The sequence below is a fragment of the Spermophilus citellus genome (genome assembly GCF_964194105.1).
Source record: "Spermophilus citellus genome assembly, chromosome: 8".
Lineage (NCBI taxonomy): Eukaryota > Metazoa > Chordata > Mammalia > Rodentia > Sciuridae > Spermophilus > Spermophilus citellus.
The window spans coordinates 2,534,869-2,551,117 of NC_138189.1; the positions used below are offsets into that span (position 1 = coordinate 2,534,869).

Below are 16,249 nucleotides of genomic sequence, written 5' to 3' on the forward strand. Positions count from 1 at the left end.
ACACTTGCTCCTCAGCTCTGCCCAGCAGTTGGCTGCCAGTTGTTGTGTTGTCCTGTGACTCCTCTGAACCAATTCTGTGAAGTGTGTTCTGTTACGTGTCCACAAGGTTGGCCAGCTCTGTGGTCAGTTCTGTGGGGAACTTCTGGCTGGGCAGCCTTGCAAGCTCCCGTGTTTAGTGGGTCGCAAGGGTACCATATCCAGGATGGCTGAGCCCCAGGCTTAGGCGGGCCCTGCCAAGGTGTTCTTTCCTTAGGCACTCTCTCTGAACCGCAGATAGCTGACCTCCGGGGAATGGGTCGGTTTGAGTTGCCCAGCTGCTAGAGTTCAGGTGGAAGGCAGAGGTGGAGACTACCATGAGAGCCGGCTCCTCCAGACTAGTGCCCTTCCTCCCTCTCCACCTGCTTGAAACACCTGTGTTAGAGGGGAGAGGAGTGCTGGAGGGGTGGGGGCAGTCAGGAGGTGGGTGTGGGAAGACTCCCCTTAATGTCCTAAGTTCTCTGTGCCCCAGCAGAACCTGCTTCTTATTGGCTCAAGAGTATATGAAACCTGTCTCACCTGGGTGGCTGGAGTGGACAGGACTGCCCTGCAGGGCAGGAGAGGGGCAGAGGGATGGTCCTGAGCTGAAGGAGAAGACACTTGGAAACCCCTGTGGGTCCCGGGGGCCCCAGGTCCTGAAAGGAGGGTGCCCCGTGCCAGCGTGAGTGCGCTAGCCTGCACTGGCTGTGTGGCCAGGCTGTGGAGGGGCAGTGTGCGGCAAGTGGGGCTCCACAGAGGGCTGCGTGAGCAGTGGGCACTCGCCCTCACAGTAGTGGAGCGTGGGCCTCCCGGGTCCAGGTGTGGCAGGCTGGCTCCTCCTGAAGCCACTCTCCTTAGAGTGTGTGTGGTGTCTCCCCATGTCCTCACAGAGTCCCTCCTCTTCTCATGAGGACACCAGTCAGACTGGATGAGAAGGCCACATCTGCACATAGTCACCCTGGGTTTGGGGTCAAGGTTCAACGTGTGGATTTGGGGGAGCACAGCTCAGCCTATCCTGTCACCCCTTTGGATTGGTTGAAGCCATGTCTTAAAGTGGCCACTGCCAGATCCTGAGTGACAGCTCTGCTTGTGTCAGCGGCAGGAGTGATGTTGGAGGATAAAGTGGGCAACGTGGGTCCTGACGGCAGTGCTGGCCTGCCCTGTGACAGCAGGACTGAGGTGCCCTGTGGTGTTCAGGCCGCACTTAGAGTCCCGTCTGCTGGAACCCCATGAGTGTGGGGAGCTGTGGCATTAAACATCAGAGAAGGACTTAAACATGATCTAATAAATAATTACAAACTAGAGGCGGCTGAAAAATGAGCTGGCCTCGCTGCTGACTTGCACATGCCTGAATGAGATCCACGTCAGATGTGATGCTGGGCTTAGAGCTAGGGATTCAGTTTGAATTATATAAACACAGGCACATTTTAACATTATGCTTTTAGCATGGCTGCGCCCCAGTCTGCTGTGTTCAATTGAGGACAGCAGGCTGAGCCACTCTGCCCCTACGCATGTTGCTATGAGAGGAAGGGAGGCCAGCGTGGAGAGAGGGAGGCCATAGAGGAGCCTGACCTGACCAAGAGCCTCCCAGGGTGTGGAGAGAGCAGGTCATGACAGCAAGCCCTGACTGGTGTGACAGTCTCAACACCCTCAGGCCATTTTTTTTGGATATCTTTATTTTATTTATTTTTATGTTGTGCTGAGGATTGAACCCAGGGCCTCCCACGTGCTAAAGGAGCACTCTACCGCTGAGCCACAACCCCAGCCTCACCCTCAGGCCATTTTTAAGTGAGCATATGTATATATGTAAATATATGGGAAAATGGGAGGGACTACTTCAGATCAGTAACAGTGGCTACCTCAGGGATCAGGGAGAGCTGGGAGGGGACAAGAAGCTCTATCTGGTATTGGTTCTGTTTTTAACAATGGGACTGTGAACATGTTTAATTTATTTAAACATCCCCTTGGAGAAAAAAAAATAACTGTTTTTCTTTTAATTCTTCTAATAAGAACAGTTGGCGAGCCTTGGCCATAGCCGTATTCCTAGGCATAGCTAATTACGGCTCTCAGGTATCCACCAGGAGAGTCCTGAGTGTACTGACAGCTGGTGTGCACTAATGGCACCGTGAGAGCGAGTGTGGAAACAGATGGTGAGAACAGTACCTGGAGAGCAGCGAAAGACCACGCCCCAGTCCTTGCTGTGTCCATCTCTGGGGAAGGGCAGCTGTGACCCCCACCTGTGTGACAGTGCTCCCTGGGTGGGGCTGACCTGCCCAGGTTTCCTTCCAGATGCCTCAGGGCTGTGTAGGAAGGGACTGTGCGTGTGCCTGCGCCCCATTGTCTCTGGGCCCTGAAGCACTTGGCTCAGAGTTCATCCTGCATAGTGTCACGGTGCCCCAGATCATGGAACGGGAGATGTGTTGGCCTCTGGGACCGTCTGGTGCCTGTGCAGAGTGCTGTGTGAGGGAGGGCATAAAGGCGGAGCAGAAGGCATGAGCCTTTGCTGACTGGAATCAGAGCGTGGGGCTCCCTTGAGGTGGGGGGAAATGAGCACAGAGAGGCGTAGGCAGAGGGTGTCCATTCACCTGGTTTCCAGAGGTGAGACTGTTCAGAGCCAAGGGGTCACTCCATCCTGCCAGAACCAGGAGAGTCTGTATTTGAATCACAAACAGTATATTAATTGGTTTTGCTGCTTCTTGAGCCATGTCAAAATGCCTTCATGGTGCAGTCTGCAACTTGATTTCCCCCACCCCCTGGTACTAGGTACCCTACCACTGAGCTACATCCCTAGTCATATTTTTTTATTTGTACCAGGTATTTAACCCAGGGATGCTTAACCACTGAGCCATGTCCTTAGCCCCCTGTTAAAAAATGTTTTTTTGCGACAGGGTCTCCCTAAGTTGCTGAGAGCCCCATAAGTTTCCCAGGCTGGCCTTGAATTTGCAATCCTCCTGCCTCAGCGACTCAGCCACTGGGGTTACAGGTATGCACCTTCACACCTGGCCAGCTGTTTTTATTTTGAGACAGGGTCTTGTTAAGTTGCCCAGGCTAGCCTTGGACATTCTAACCCTCCGCTTCAGTCTCCTGAGTATCTGGGGTTACAGGCCTAGGCCTGTACCTCTGAGCCTAGCTGCAATTGGATTTTTCATCATTCAACACAGTTTCAAAGATGAGTCTGAGGTAGTATGTGTGGCTGCAGTTTATTCTCTATGTAATACTACGTTGTGTGTGTGCCACACACACACAAATTACTAGTAATACTGTGCCATCTCTGGGGGTGGTTGTCAGACTCTTAGCTTTGTGCCCATCCGACAGTAGTGGGATGGCATCTCGCCATAGCTTTGATTCCATTCCCTTCATGGTGGAGGTTTGGGCTTCCTCTTTACTGAGGCGCCTGCTCAGTCCTCTTGCCCATTACCACAGGGTGGCCTCGTCTTCATGGGCCGTAGACACTGGCTGCTGGTCCTCTGCTGACAGTGCTGCCCATGGATTGGTCCCCAGTCTGTCTCCTAGTGTTTTTAACCCCCTGTGTGTCTTGGCAACCAGGAGTTCTTAATTTGAATGTAGCCAAGTGTGGGAGCCCCTTAAAGTTTTCTTTTGTGTCGTTAAGTAACAAACTTTTAAAAAAATTTTTTAGTCATTGATGGACCTTTATTTAATTTATTTATTTGTATGTGGTGCTGAGAATTGAACCCAGGGCCTCACACATGCTAGGTGAGCACTCTGCCTCTGAGCCCCAGCCCCGGCCTGTAAATAACAAATTTATTACTACCCCGAGGTCAGAAAGGGCTTCTTCTTTTTCCTCCTCTCAGGCAAGCACTCTATCTCTGAGCCACCACCCCAGCCCCAAGTAACAAACTTTTTTTAATATGTATTTTATTAGTTGTAGGTGAACACAATGTCTTTATTTTATTTTTATGTGGTGCTGAGGATGGAACCCAGTGCCTCACACATGCTAGGTGAGCACTCTGCCTCTGAGCCCCAGCCCCGGCCTGTTAGTAACAAATTTATTACTACCCCGAGGTCAGAAAGGGCTTCTTCTTTTTCCTCCTCTCAGTTTCTTGGACTTGATGATGCATGAGTACCGTCAGTGGGATGAGGGAAGCGCTGTCTGTGGAGGAGCAGTTGTCCAGCTCTGTGTTCGTCCTTTCCCCAGGTCCCTTGCTTGCCCTCTGCCAGAGACCCCATGAATATATGTGAGGGCTCTGTTCCCCGGTTCTCTCTTCTTTCCCGTGTGCTTTCAGACACCATTACAGCTTTCTACAAAGTCTGTGTGCCCAACAGGCAAGTCCCCCCACCCCCCACCCCCACCTCACAGTGGCTCTGCTTGGGCCACAAGCCCTGTGGGCATCCTCACGTCCACTGCAGCTCCATCTGCAGGTGAGTTTGGGATGATCGACATCTGTAGGGAAACAGGCCTTCCTCTTTGTGAAATGGTATCCCCTTGGTTTTGGTTTTCTCTGTTTTCTTTCAGAAAACATATGATTTCCATCATGAACACCCATAATTAAAGGTGCTGTTTAGGGTTATTTACTCCTAGGTACCCTACATAATTTCGCTGCTACCTTTATGAAACATTAATGCTAGCTCTCATAGTCTAAGAAGTGCGTCGGTCGTGACTTGGTGTCCAGTCGCCTGGCTGAGGGTTAGGAAGTTCCCTTCTGTTCCTCTTTGTTAATACTTGTTTTTATGAATAGGTGTTTACTGTTAGCTTTTCTTTCTGAGTAATTTTACATTCCTTGAGATGGTGTGGGTTTCCTACGTTTGATGCTAATGAGGCAAATTGCAAGGATAGTGTTCAGGTGTTAGACCATGTCTGCACCCTGAGGTAGGTGCCCTTGCACCAGGATCTTTTCACACCCTGGTGGATGGGGATATCTCTTTTTTAAAGAGATACAGACAGATTTATTTAGAAAAGCAGAGACACATTCAAGGGAGAATGTGGACCAGAGGGAGAGACTACTGGTTTGCTAATATTTTTTAAAATCTGTGCTTATGAGTGAGACTGTAATTTTCACTTTTCTCCTTGCCTTTGTTTGGCTTTGGTATCAAGGTTATAGTCTCATAAAATCATAAAATTAATTGTAGGGCTGAGGTTGTGGCTCAGTGGCAGAGCACACGTGAGGCACTGGGTTCAGTTCTCAGCACCACATAAAAAAAAATAAATGAGGATGTCTTGTTCATCTACAACTAAAAATATTTAAAAAATTAATTGTAGACTTTCTTTCCCTCTCTTCTCTTCCATTCTCTCTCTCTCTCTCTCTCTCTTTTTTTTTTTTTTTTTGGTATATTAGATATTTTATTTATGGGGAAAAAAACCAAAAACCAAAAAACAGATGCAGTAGCTCACGTCCATAATTCTAGTGACTTGAGAGGGTGAGGCAGGGGGATTGCAATTTCAAGGCCAGCCTCAGAAATTTAGTGAGGCCCTAAGGAACTTAGTGAGATCCTGTCTCAAAGTAAAAATTTAAAAAATCCTGGGGATGTAGCTCAGTGGTACAGCACTTGCTTAGCATGCATGAGATCCTGGGTTCAACCCAGTACCGTAAAAATCCCAAAGCAACTGCGCATGCACACATGTACGTGCACACACACACACTGTTATAACACATAAACATGTGAACACACACATGCAGGCACAGTCACACTCAAAAATACACAGCGACTCACACATAGGCATGTGTACTCACACACTTGTACATAAACACACTCAGGCACTCACAAACACTAGCACACACTCACAAGCACAGGTTCACACACACACATTGACACACATCCACACAAACAGTCCTAAACACATTCAGGCTCACATACACTCACATCATAACACATACTATATAATTCCAGACACACTCACAGTCTCTTTCATGCATATGCACACTCACACATATTTAGTCATTCTCACCTACACGCTAGCACATTCCTAGTCTGTCACACCCATACACTCACAACTCCTCCAGTCATTCTTATGCTCATTCATTCACATGCTTGCACATCCACGTCATCCCACTCACGCAACCAGACACACACACACTCTCACAGCCACACACAACACAGGCACATATACTTTTATACATTTACACACTCATATACTCTCAATGCACTGAAAGATGCTCTCATACTCACTTCTATGCACTCACTTTCTCCTTAAAACATACTGGTGTGCATACATGTACTTCCATTCACACACTCAAAATACACACATTCACACTCAGACACCTTCACTCACCAGTACACACTAACTCAGTCACATTCTCAAACTCCAGACTCGTGTATACTGACATGCTAATGCATCCACACACTCACACACTCCTGCATGCCGACAGAGACGCACTGTCAAAGTCACACAATTTCCACAGTGACACACACACGCATACACATACTGACACACCGTCATGCTCACATGCTCACAGGCAAACACACGCTCACACAATCACACTGTATCCCAAGCATACACTCTAGCTCAACATACCCATAGTCTCTCTCATAGTCCCTCACACACTTGCACACGGACACACTGACAGTCTCACGTGCTCACACATATCACGCACCACATTTACACCCTCACTGACACACACATACGCACACACCGATACACATAGACTTGCACAGTCACACACAAACCCTGCCACACTGTCATCTTGCATTCTCACTCTGGCTCATACACACTCTTCTAGGGTGAGTTCTGCGTCCTCGAGTCGTGCAGCCAGCTTTCTGAGGGCCAGCGCTTTCTGCCCTTTCATGGAAGCTCTTTGCTTCCCTGTGTCGTGGGTCGTTGCAGGAGCCGTAGGCAGACAGTAGATTGAGACCCTCAGGAGGGCCCAGGAATCAGGTCTGGATGAGCGGCTGGTACAGCCCGCTGTGCCCTGGCGGCCGGGCCCGGGAGCCGCGGCTGCTCCTGGCCTCCCTGCCTGAGCTGTTGTCTTGTGCTGGGGGCCAGGTGGCTCGTCTCCCTCCTCTCCCATCCTTCAGCTGGGGCGGTCACGCCTGTCTTTTTTCATCTTCAGAGGTCCTAGTCCACACTGGTTTCCGGCACACACTGATGTATTTCCTCCATAATTTAGTTTTCTGTCTCTACTAAAAGTTAAGTCCTTTCCTTTATATTCATCTTTTTCTCTTGATAGAAGGCTTAGTTTTTTTTCTCTTGTCTTCCTCAAAAAAAAGGTGATTCACTGTGGCCAGAAAACTTTCCTTCAGCAGCTTAGACGTACAACACTCCAAAGCCGTTGCTGTGCTTGTCTAGTTTTATGTTGAAAGGGCCTCTGGGTGACTCTGCAGTTGTTTTGATTTGGGGCTTATGATTTTTCCTGATACATGGAGGTTTGTTCTAACAGACTGAACTGGGAGTACTGGTTCTCCGCTACACCTTAGCCCCAAGCCTAGCTTCTGTGACTGGCCAGGGCTCTGCATCCTCGTCCTGTTCCCCAGCTGGATCCTTGCCTGGCCCTGCCTCCAGAGGGCGCTAGAGGGCACCAGGCAGGTAGAGTATCGTGGCAGCACCTCACCCTGCAAGTCAGTTCCTTCCTCTCCAGCCCCAAGGTCCTCCTTCTTCCCCAGTGGGCAGACAGGGCCCCCAGAGATCCAAGCCTGACCCAGGCCCCTCCCTGGAGTTTGGACTGTTCCCCTCTCCTCCCTTGGCTCTCCAGCCCCAGAGGAGGCGACTTCTGTGGTGTCTCGGGGCCCCTTTGCCTTCCCCACCGTCCAGCCATGCCGGCCTTCAGGTGGAGCTCTCTGCTAACACGCTGGGCGGGGGGAGGCTCCCCTGAGTGGACCTGCCTGATGCTCTGGAGAAGTAAATCTTCCAGCTTTAAATTTCACTTCTCAGATCTACTGTGTCGCCTCTCTGGGAAACCTTCAGGTGACCTGGTATCTATGTTAAGCTGAATTGTCTCTGCTTAGAGTTTATTTGACTAGTAAATTCTGATGAGTTCTATGTACTCATCACTGGGGGTGCGGGGGAGTGGGCCAGGACAGACATAGGCCTGGCCCTGAAGGGACTGTGGTCTAGGGTTGAATCTATTTGGATTAGGCATTTTGAATTCTAGCAGTGGAGGCAACAAAAGAAAAAAAATATACAGGTTACATTACATTAAAAGTTGCATTTAGGGGCTGGGGCCGTGCCTCAGTGGTAGGGCACTTGCCTAGCATGTGTGAGGCACTGGGTTGGATTCTCAGCACCACCTATAAATAAATGAATAAAATAAAGGTCCATACATATAAAAATATTTTTTTAAAAAGTTGCATTTATTAAAAGGCTTAGCCACCCAAGTGGAAAGCAGCAAACAGGACAGGAGAAACACTTACCAACAGCACAGCTGGTGTGGGTTAGCCCAGATGCCATAGGAAAGCCCCACTCCGTGATGGTGGTGAACACCCGTCTGCAGAGCGGGGAAAAGACCTGCATGGACCTTGCTCCAAAGAAGTTGTTCAAGTGGCAGTGGCAGTGGCAGGTGAACAGATACTCAGCATCACTACCCACGAGGCAAGGGCCAGTCCAAACCAGTGCAGCTCACTCCCAGTAGGATGGCTGCTGCCCCAAAACTAGGTAATAAGAGTGTGGGAGGAGGTAGAACAGTGAGAACTCTTGCGCACTGTTGGAAATGTCAGTGGTGCAGCCATTACAGTGTGTTAGTTCCTTAAAAGTAGAGCCTCCAAATGATCCAGCAATTCCACTTCTGAGGTGTATTTGGAAGCCCAAGAGCAGACTCAAGATATGGGACCGTGTGTGCAGCAGCGTCATCCGCAAGAAGCGCCCAAGTGTCCCCCACAAAGGAATGGAAATACAATGTGCCCACTCTCCCTGTGGAGCACGATTCAGCCTCAGACAGAACATCCAGAGGCGTGCCACGGCAGGGTGGAACTGAGGACTTCACTGAGAAGGATAAGCTGTTGAGGGACAGGCACCTGATTCAGTACATCCCAGGCCCGGAGTCCTGGAGCCCATGCGGCAGATAGCATGGTGGTTCGCAGGGGCTGTTGGAGGTGGTGGGAGCTAGTGTTCAGGGAACAGAGCTTCTGTTTGGGAAGATGGGAAGCTCTGGAGACGGAGGGTGGTGTTTGAACAGCCCTGTGAAAGTGCCTGATGCTACCCAAGTGATCAAGATGGCACATTTTGTGTTATGTGCATTAAATGGCAGATTTATAAAAGTAACTCAAAAAGTACAGTGCAGTAATAGAATAAGATCTGGGAGCCAGCCACGGTGGCACACGCCTGTAATCCTAGTGGCTTGGGAGGTTGAGGCAGGAGGATCCCCAGTTCAAATTCAGCCTCAGCAACTTAGTGAGGCCCTGTGTCTAAATAAGAAAGAAAAAGGGTTGGGGATGTGACTTAGTGGTTAAGCACCCCTGGGTTCAATGCCTTGTGTCCCTCCACCCCACAAAAGGATCTGAACTTCATGGCAGACCAGCCGCCCTCCTGGGCCTTGGCAGTTCTCTGTGTCTTCTGTTCTCATCTGTTTCCTGAGGGTTGGACTAGCTGGTTACCTGGTCACTTCTTGCCCTGCATTGGGGGGTTCCAGGGGAGAATGTGTTGTTGGCCCAGAGAGGGGTTGATGGTTTGGCCCCAGAACAGCGGGCAGGGGTCAGCAGACCCTTACCCCATTTCTAAAAACGTTTCATGTGGGGACCTGTCAATTTAAGAAAACAACAAATAGTGCCATTTTTACCCTGTAGGTGAAGTGTCACTTCAGTCACTTGCACTTGTTCCCAGAGTTGATTTAGCTTTTTGTAGGAATGTCTGTCTGTCTGCTGGATTGTTAGATTTTTTCTTTCTTTCCATTTCCAAATCTCACAACCTGTCTGCATGTAACTGGGTGCAGGCTTCCCCCTGCCTGCACTGGGGTACAGGTCCCCAAGCCGATTGCAGCAGGGCAGCTTGCAGGTGTGGCCATGCTGTCCCAGGCAGAATTTCCTGTGTAGTCACCTGAGTTTTAAAAATTAAGCTTTTTCTTATCACAAAGCCATGGGTTAATTACCCACTCCCCTAAATGCAGAAAGTACTGAATAGCTATATAATTTGTACAAAATAGACTCATTTCGTACAGATTTTGTAGCCTTTTCTGGTTAGCAGTAGGCTCGGGATGTTTCACATGTTATTACTTGTGCTGTGACAAAGCCATCTGCATGGCTGCTCGGCTGACCTTGGACTTGGGTGGTCCTCTCCAACAGCTGTTGGGCAGTCAGCCCCCACATTGTTCAGCTTCATTAAGCCACTCAGCACCTTCCCCTCTGTCCTCTCAGCAAGTCCTGGGTGCTGAGCACTGTGCTGGGCGGCGGATTTAAGAAGGGAACAGACAGAAGCTGAAGCCAAAGGTCCCTGGGGACCTGTCAATTTAAGAAAACAACAAATAGTGCCATTTTTACCCTGTAGGTGAAGTGTCACTTCAGTCACTTGCACTTGTTCCCAGCAGGTATGTGCAGATGCTGGCAGTGTGCAGTCTCGGTGGTGGGCAGGAAAGGCAGAGGAGGGGGGGCCCTGGGGAGTCTAACCTAGACCAGGGTCTGCAGTCTAGTACAGGAGGGGACGAGGGTTGAGGGCCCCGGGAAGTCTGTTTGGCAGGACAGGCCTTGCAGCCACAGCAATAGCAGAGCATGACTGGAGACCCACAGATATGAGTGGGTGGTCAGGAGGGGTTAGGCCAGCCTCGAGATGCTGGCCTTTCAGATCAGATATATTTTTAGACCTAGAATGAGCTTTAGGCAAGTTTTTGAAAAATAAATTTCTCTGACAAGTGTTTCTTGAGACTCTTTCACATTCTTTACTTGCCAACAAGGAACCCAGCAAGGTGGCCTGGCACGCGGGCTGTTGCAGTACGAGGGCAGGTGAGGTGTGGACCTGAGCTTGCACATGGACACGGCCCAGGCCGGAGAGAGTGCTGGTTCCCTAGCCAGACTGTAATGCCATGTCCATAGCAATGCTTTCTCAGTTGTCACACCAGACCCTCTGTGGCAGGTGGCCCAATGTGCCTGCCATCAGGAGCAGACACACGATAAAGACACTTCTGTGCCTGCACTGCAGCCACAGGTTCACTGCCCCCAGCAGGAGGCAAGAATCCACGTCAGTGCAGACACCCAGCCTCCAGGGGCCTGGCAGGAAGGGTTCCCCAGGCTTCAGCTTGGAGATGCTGCCTGTGCAGGCTGTCCACTCCTCAGCTGGGGACACACAGGTCTTCCTGTGCAACTGTGTCTTGGAGTGAACTTGACCTGGCCATGGTTGTGGGGTGCCCTGTGGTGCTCAGCTCTACCCTGGCCCCTGCTGGTCTTTCTTTTGTGCTGCCTGTAACTGAAGGGAAGCCCTCTGGGCAGCTGTGGCTTTCTGGAGGGCTCTCCTCAGAGTTTGGCTGTGGAGGGTGAAAAGAGGGTGCTTCCCCACCCTGGCAGCCACAGCCTCTGGGCCTAGGGCCCCTTGCCTGCCCAGAAGATGGTACTGCTGGCCCTCCCTGCCCTCCAGGGCTGCCCCCCTACCTTCCCCTTTAGGGCTGCCCCCCCAGCTGCCCTCCAGAGCTGCCCCACCTGCCCTCCAGGGCTGCCCCCCACCTGCCATCCAGGGCTGCCCCCCACCTGCCATCCAGAGCTGCCCCCACCTGCCCTCCAAGGCTGCCCCCCCGCCTGCCCTCCAAGGCTGCCCCCCCCCCCCCCGCCTGCCCTCCAAGGCTGCCCCCCGCCTGCCCTCCAGGGCTGCCCCCCACCTGCCCTCCAAGGCTGCCCCCCCACCTGCCCTCCAGGGCTGCCCCCCTCCAGCTACCTGCCCTCCAGGGCTGCCCCCCTACCTTCCTCTTTAGGGATGCCTCCCCAGCTGCCCTCCAGGGCTGTTCCCCACTTGCCCTCCAGGGCTGCCCCCCCCAACCTGTTGTCCAGATCCTCGCCCCACATGCTGTCCAAGGCTGCCCCTTACCCCCTGTCATCCAGGGCTGTCCCCCCCCCCCCAGTTAGCACTCCCCGCCCCTCCAGCTGCCCTTTAGGGCTGCCCCCCCCCAGCCTCCCTTTTGCCTGCTCTGCCCCAGGACACATCAGCTTCTTAGGGAGGTGCTACCTCTGGTTCCCTCATGGGCTCCACTGCAAGAGTCCTCTGTGTTCCTGTGGCATCTGTCACAGGAGGCTGTCTGTGGCTCCTCTCTGTGTGCCCAGCACATTCTGTCACTCTTTCCATGGGTCAGCATTCATGTGTTTCCCCTGGCTGGGACCTGGTGTGTGTTCAGGACCTGCTGGTCGTGGATGTTGGTGGGTGACCCAGCATGGCGGGGGCTCTTTCCCTGTACCCTCAGGTGAAAGGCGTGTGCCTGTTGGATCCCATTCCTGTTGGCATTGAAACCCTTCTGAGAGAAGAGCCTCGTGCCCTCTTCGCCCTGCTGTTCTCTTGCAGTCTGTCCCCTCCCCTCCTGTTTCCTCCTGCTGCTCTCTGTTCACAGTCCCCCACTGTTGGTCCATCTTTGTGCTCCATTCTGATGGCCTTTATCAAGTGTCCCCACAGTGTGGCCTTGCTTTGCCTGTCCCTTGCTCTGCAGCTTGTCTGACTGCTGCTAGGATTTTACCAGTGAGTGTGGGGACAGGGGATGTGAGAAACAGGTTTACCTGTCCCCACCAGCCCAAAGAGCAGACTGAGAGGCCCGAGGCAGAGCAGAAAGCAAGCTTTACTGTCCGTCTTGCAGGAGTGGCGCTGGGGGGGGGGGGGAGCAGGACACCCAGAGCAGTTACATCCTGCTGTCTCCTAGTGCCCTGTGACCCTCCCTGGTTTCTCGTTGGCTGAGTACCATGGGGTGCACAGTCTTCCTGACATCGCCTCGTTTCCTGTCTCCTTTTGGGCTGTTTAAGGAAATATAACTTTAGTGTTCCCATCTCCCTGCTCTCTTGTGGTGGAGAGTCTTCTGGATCTAGTGCCTTTGGCACGGATACAGCTCTCACTTCCTTACTAAGTTACCATTTCTTTTTTTTTTTTTCTTGGTGATTATAGCATCTTTTTTTTTTTTTTGATTGTTCAAAACATTACAGAGCTCATGATATATCATCTTTCATACATTTGACTCAATTGGGTTTTGAACTCCCATTTTTACCCCAAATACAAATTGCAGAATCACATCGGTTACACACTCACATTTTTACATAATGGCATATTAGTGACTGTTGTATTCTGCTACCTTTCCTATCCCCTACTATCCCCCCAAGTTACCATTTCTTAATAGAGAGAGCCTCTCTGTCGGTCAGGCCTTCTGGTTGTCAAGGGGCAGTTGAGGGCATGGACTTGGGATCTGCCACATCCACAGGCTGTGATGCTGTTGTATGAGTTAACTGCTGTACCTCTCCATTCTGTTTCTCCTCCAGCTGCCTTTATTACAGCCCAATTTTACATTTAAGGCTAAATACTGATTCCTGAAAATGGACCACCAGATTTTCTATTTCTTGGAGGGGGTGGGAGGACTTTATGTGTAAGGGTAGGGTTTCTGTGGTGGCCTCTAGCCCTGGGCTGGCTGAAGGGATATGAGGACAGGAGTAGGGGTAGGGACCCTGAGACACCTGGCATTGGTGGGCTAGAGGTCCTGGTAAAGAGTGTTGGGTGGGACACTAAGGAAAGAAGGTGGGAAGGCAGAAGCTGGTGACTGGGGACACTTGGCATTGAGATGACCAAGGAGGGCTGGGACAAGTGTGGGGCTGGGTGGTCATGTGGGAAAAGGACAGATCCTGACACTGAGGAGGATGGAGGCTCAGTGTGGGGGTCGTGCAGGGGGTCTGGATCTAGACACCAGGAAGAGCATTGGGGGTAGGGGGAGCAGAGCAGGAGGTGGGCTGTGCTCTGGGGTGGGGCGCATGGACCAGGGCAGGTGGACCGTGGCAGCACGTGTTAGGCGAGCGCTCTACCACTGAGCCACAACCCCAGCCCCTCAGCTTTATTTTTGTTTGTGTAAAATGTACTAGTGAAGCTCACCCTGGATGGCCTCAAGTCTAGTTACACCTTGACTCCACTGTCCTGTGCAGCGGGGAAGAGCTGAATGTCTGCTCTGGAAGGACCACCTGACATGCCTTTTTTTGTTGCTGTTGTTTAGGGCTCCAAATTTGGACGGGGGATTGGGTTCACCCAGACTTCTCAACGAACTTCTGCGCGGAGATCGTTTGGAAGATCCAAGAGGTTCAGCATCACGCGGTCCCTCGATGACCTAGAGGTAGGTCAGGTTAATTCTTCTTGCTCAAGATCCTGAAGCCAAAAATCGGCCTTAGAGATGCGTCCTTCCGTCCTTTGGCCTGCCTGGACCTCCCCCTCCTCAGTGGGAGCCACGGCTTCCCAGAGAAGCTCCCCAGCGTTGCTTGACCTCTGCTGTCCTGGAGGTGCTTGTGAGCATCCGTGGCCCTCGGCGTAGGAGGCACTGTGTAGACAGGAGCTCGTTTGATCCCAGGAGCCTGCCTGGATGAAGGAGTTGGTCCTGAGGGCATACTGTTCTGGGTGGCTTTTTCATCTTTTATTCCTTTTTTTTTTTTTTTTACAAATAGTGAATTTTATTTTTGGAGAGCAATTTCAGTTTTACAGAAAACTTGAGCACAAGTCACAAAGCCTCCACCCCCACCCCGCTCCTGTCCTCAGGGCACCAGTTTACATGGTTGTGTAGGAGGGGTGCATGTGTCACAGCAGGTGCAGAGCTGCTAACTAGGGCACAGGGCAGCGATCATGCCTTAGCAGGTGTGGACAGGTGGACGATGCAAACCCACCTGGTGGCAGGGGCAGGACATGGCCCTAGACACTGTATGCCTTATTCCACCACTTTTAAAATGCTGCACTGTGTTTTCAAGACTTGCTCACCCGGCTTTAGCTCTGCTGCTGTCTTGTGGCCTGGTGTGGCATTCTGCTTCAAGTGCATGCAAAGCGCTCTCCTGCCCAGCTCCATGAGCACACAGTGGCACTGTGCCGGACTGTCCCATGAAAGGAAGGGCCGGGCGAGGGGCACGGCCACATGCTTGCCCCTGTGGCTGCTCTGACTCGCTGTTCAGGGAGGAGGACAGGGCTGTTGTGTGCTGGTGTCCTGTCTTCCAGTGAGGCTTTCTGCCAGGTATGCTGTCTGGGAGACAAACCAGACAGACCCAGGTCCCTGCCCAAGAGAGGGAGAAGCATGTGTGTGCAGCTTTGCTCAGCGTGGAGAGCCGCAGGTCACTGCGGTCACTGTGGTCACTGAGGTGGGCTTCCACTGCTCGTGTTTCTCACACCTCAGAGGTGGTCACCCAGGCCTGGGCCCTGACATCCTCAGTGCTAGAAGGAAGTGAGTGGGCTGGCTGTTTGGGTCTCTTGCCTCCAGTCTTGGGAAGAGCCCAGCTGAGGCATGGTCCTCAGTGCCCCTCCTCAGGCAGAAGCCTGGGTGCGGAGACTCTGTTGCTCTCAGGCTTTCCATCACCTGTGCCACCTCTTTTTTTTTTTTTTTTTTTGTGGTACTGGGTCTTTAACCCAGGTGTCCTCTACCACTGAGCCACATCCCCAGCCCTTTTTTTCAATTTTGAGGTAGGGTCTCACTAAGTTATTTAGGGCCTTGCTAAGTTGCTAAGGCTGGCTGTGAACTTGGGTTCCTGGCTCCGCCACGCCGCCTTCTCTGCCACCTGGAAGTGGACCAGAGACAGCGGCAGAGAGCTCTCTGTGGGCCTGTTTAGTGAGCAGCACAGTGCAGAGTGACCCGAGGTCAGAGGAAATTCAGAGAAGTCATGGCTGGACAGTAACAATGGTCAGAATAGCAGTTTATGAAACAGGAAACTAACCAACTCAACTTACAACAGACAAAAGAGGATTACTTCCCAGCTGGTCTTATGAGGTCACCATAACCTTAGTACCAATCTGCTGAGACACTAGAAGAAAGGAAAATTCAAGCAAGCTCACCAACAGTAGCCTTGAGAATCCTAAGCCACACATTAGCTAGTGGAGTCCAGCAGTTTACAAAAAGGGGAACAAACACCACCTTTATTCTAAGGGTATAGTGTTTTTGAATATCTGAAAATCAATCATTATAACTTACCACATTAGCAGAGTAAGGTAGGAAAGGCCTGCTGTCAGTAGAGGCAGGAAAGACACTTGATAAAACTCCGAACCCACTTGTGGCGCAACAAACAAAACGTGATACAGCAGAAATGAGGGCCTCTTTTAGTCTGAGGAAGGTGAGGGAACCCATGGCCTGTGTCCTGTGCAGTCTGTCCTTGGAGAGCAGGAGCAAGAGAAAGGCGTCTGATTCACCTTTCTGTTTAAATTTTTGTGGGCCGTCCTAGTTAAATG

General features: G+C 51.5%; 1 protein-coding gene across 1 annotated transcript in view; it reads left to right on the top strand.

Annotated features, from left to right (window-relative positions):
- Positions 1 to 16,249, top strand: part of HGFAC (HGF activator) — a 116,522-nt gene that overhangs the window by 25,104 nt on the left and 75,169 nt on the right. Inside the window, exon 3 of the mRNA XM_081303144.1 lies at positions 14,052 to 14,168. Coding sequence (XP_081159270.1) covers positions 14,052 to 14,168 — 117 coding nt within the window. The remainder of the gene's footprint in view (positions 1 to 14,051; positions 14,169 to 16,249) is intronic.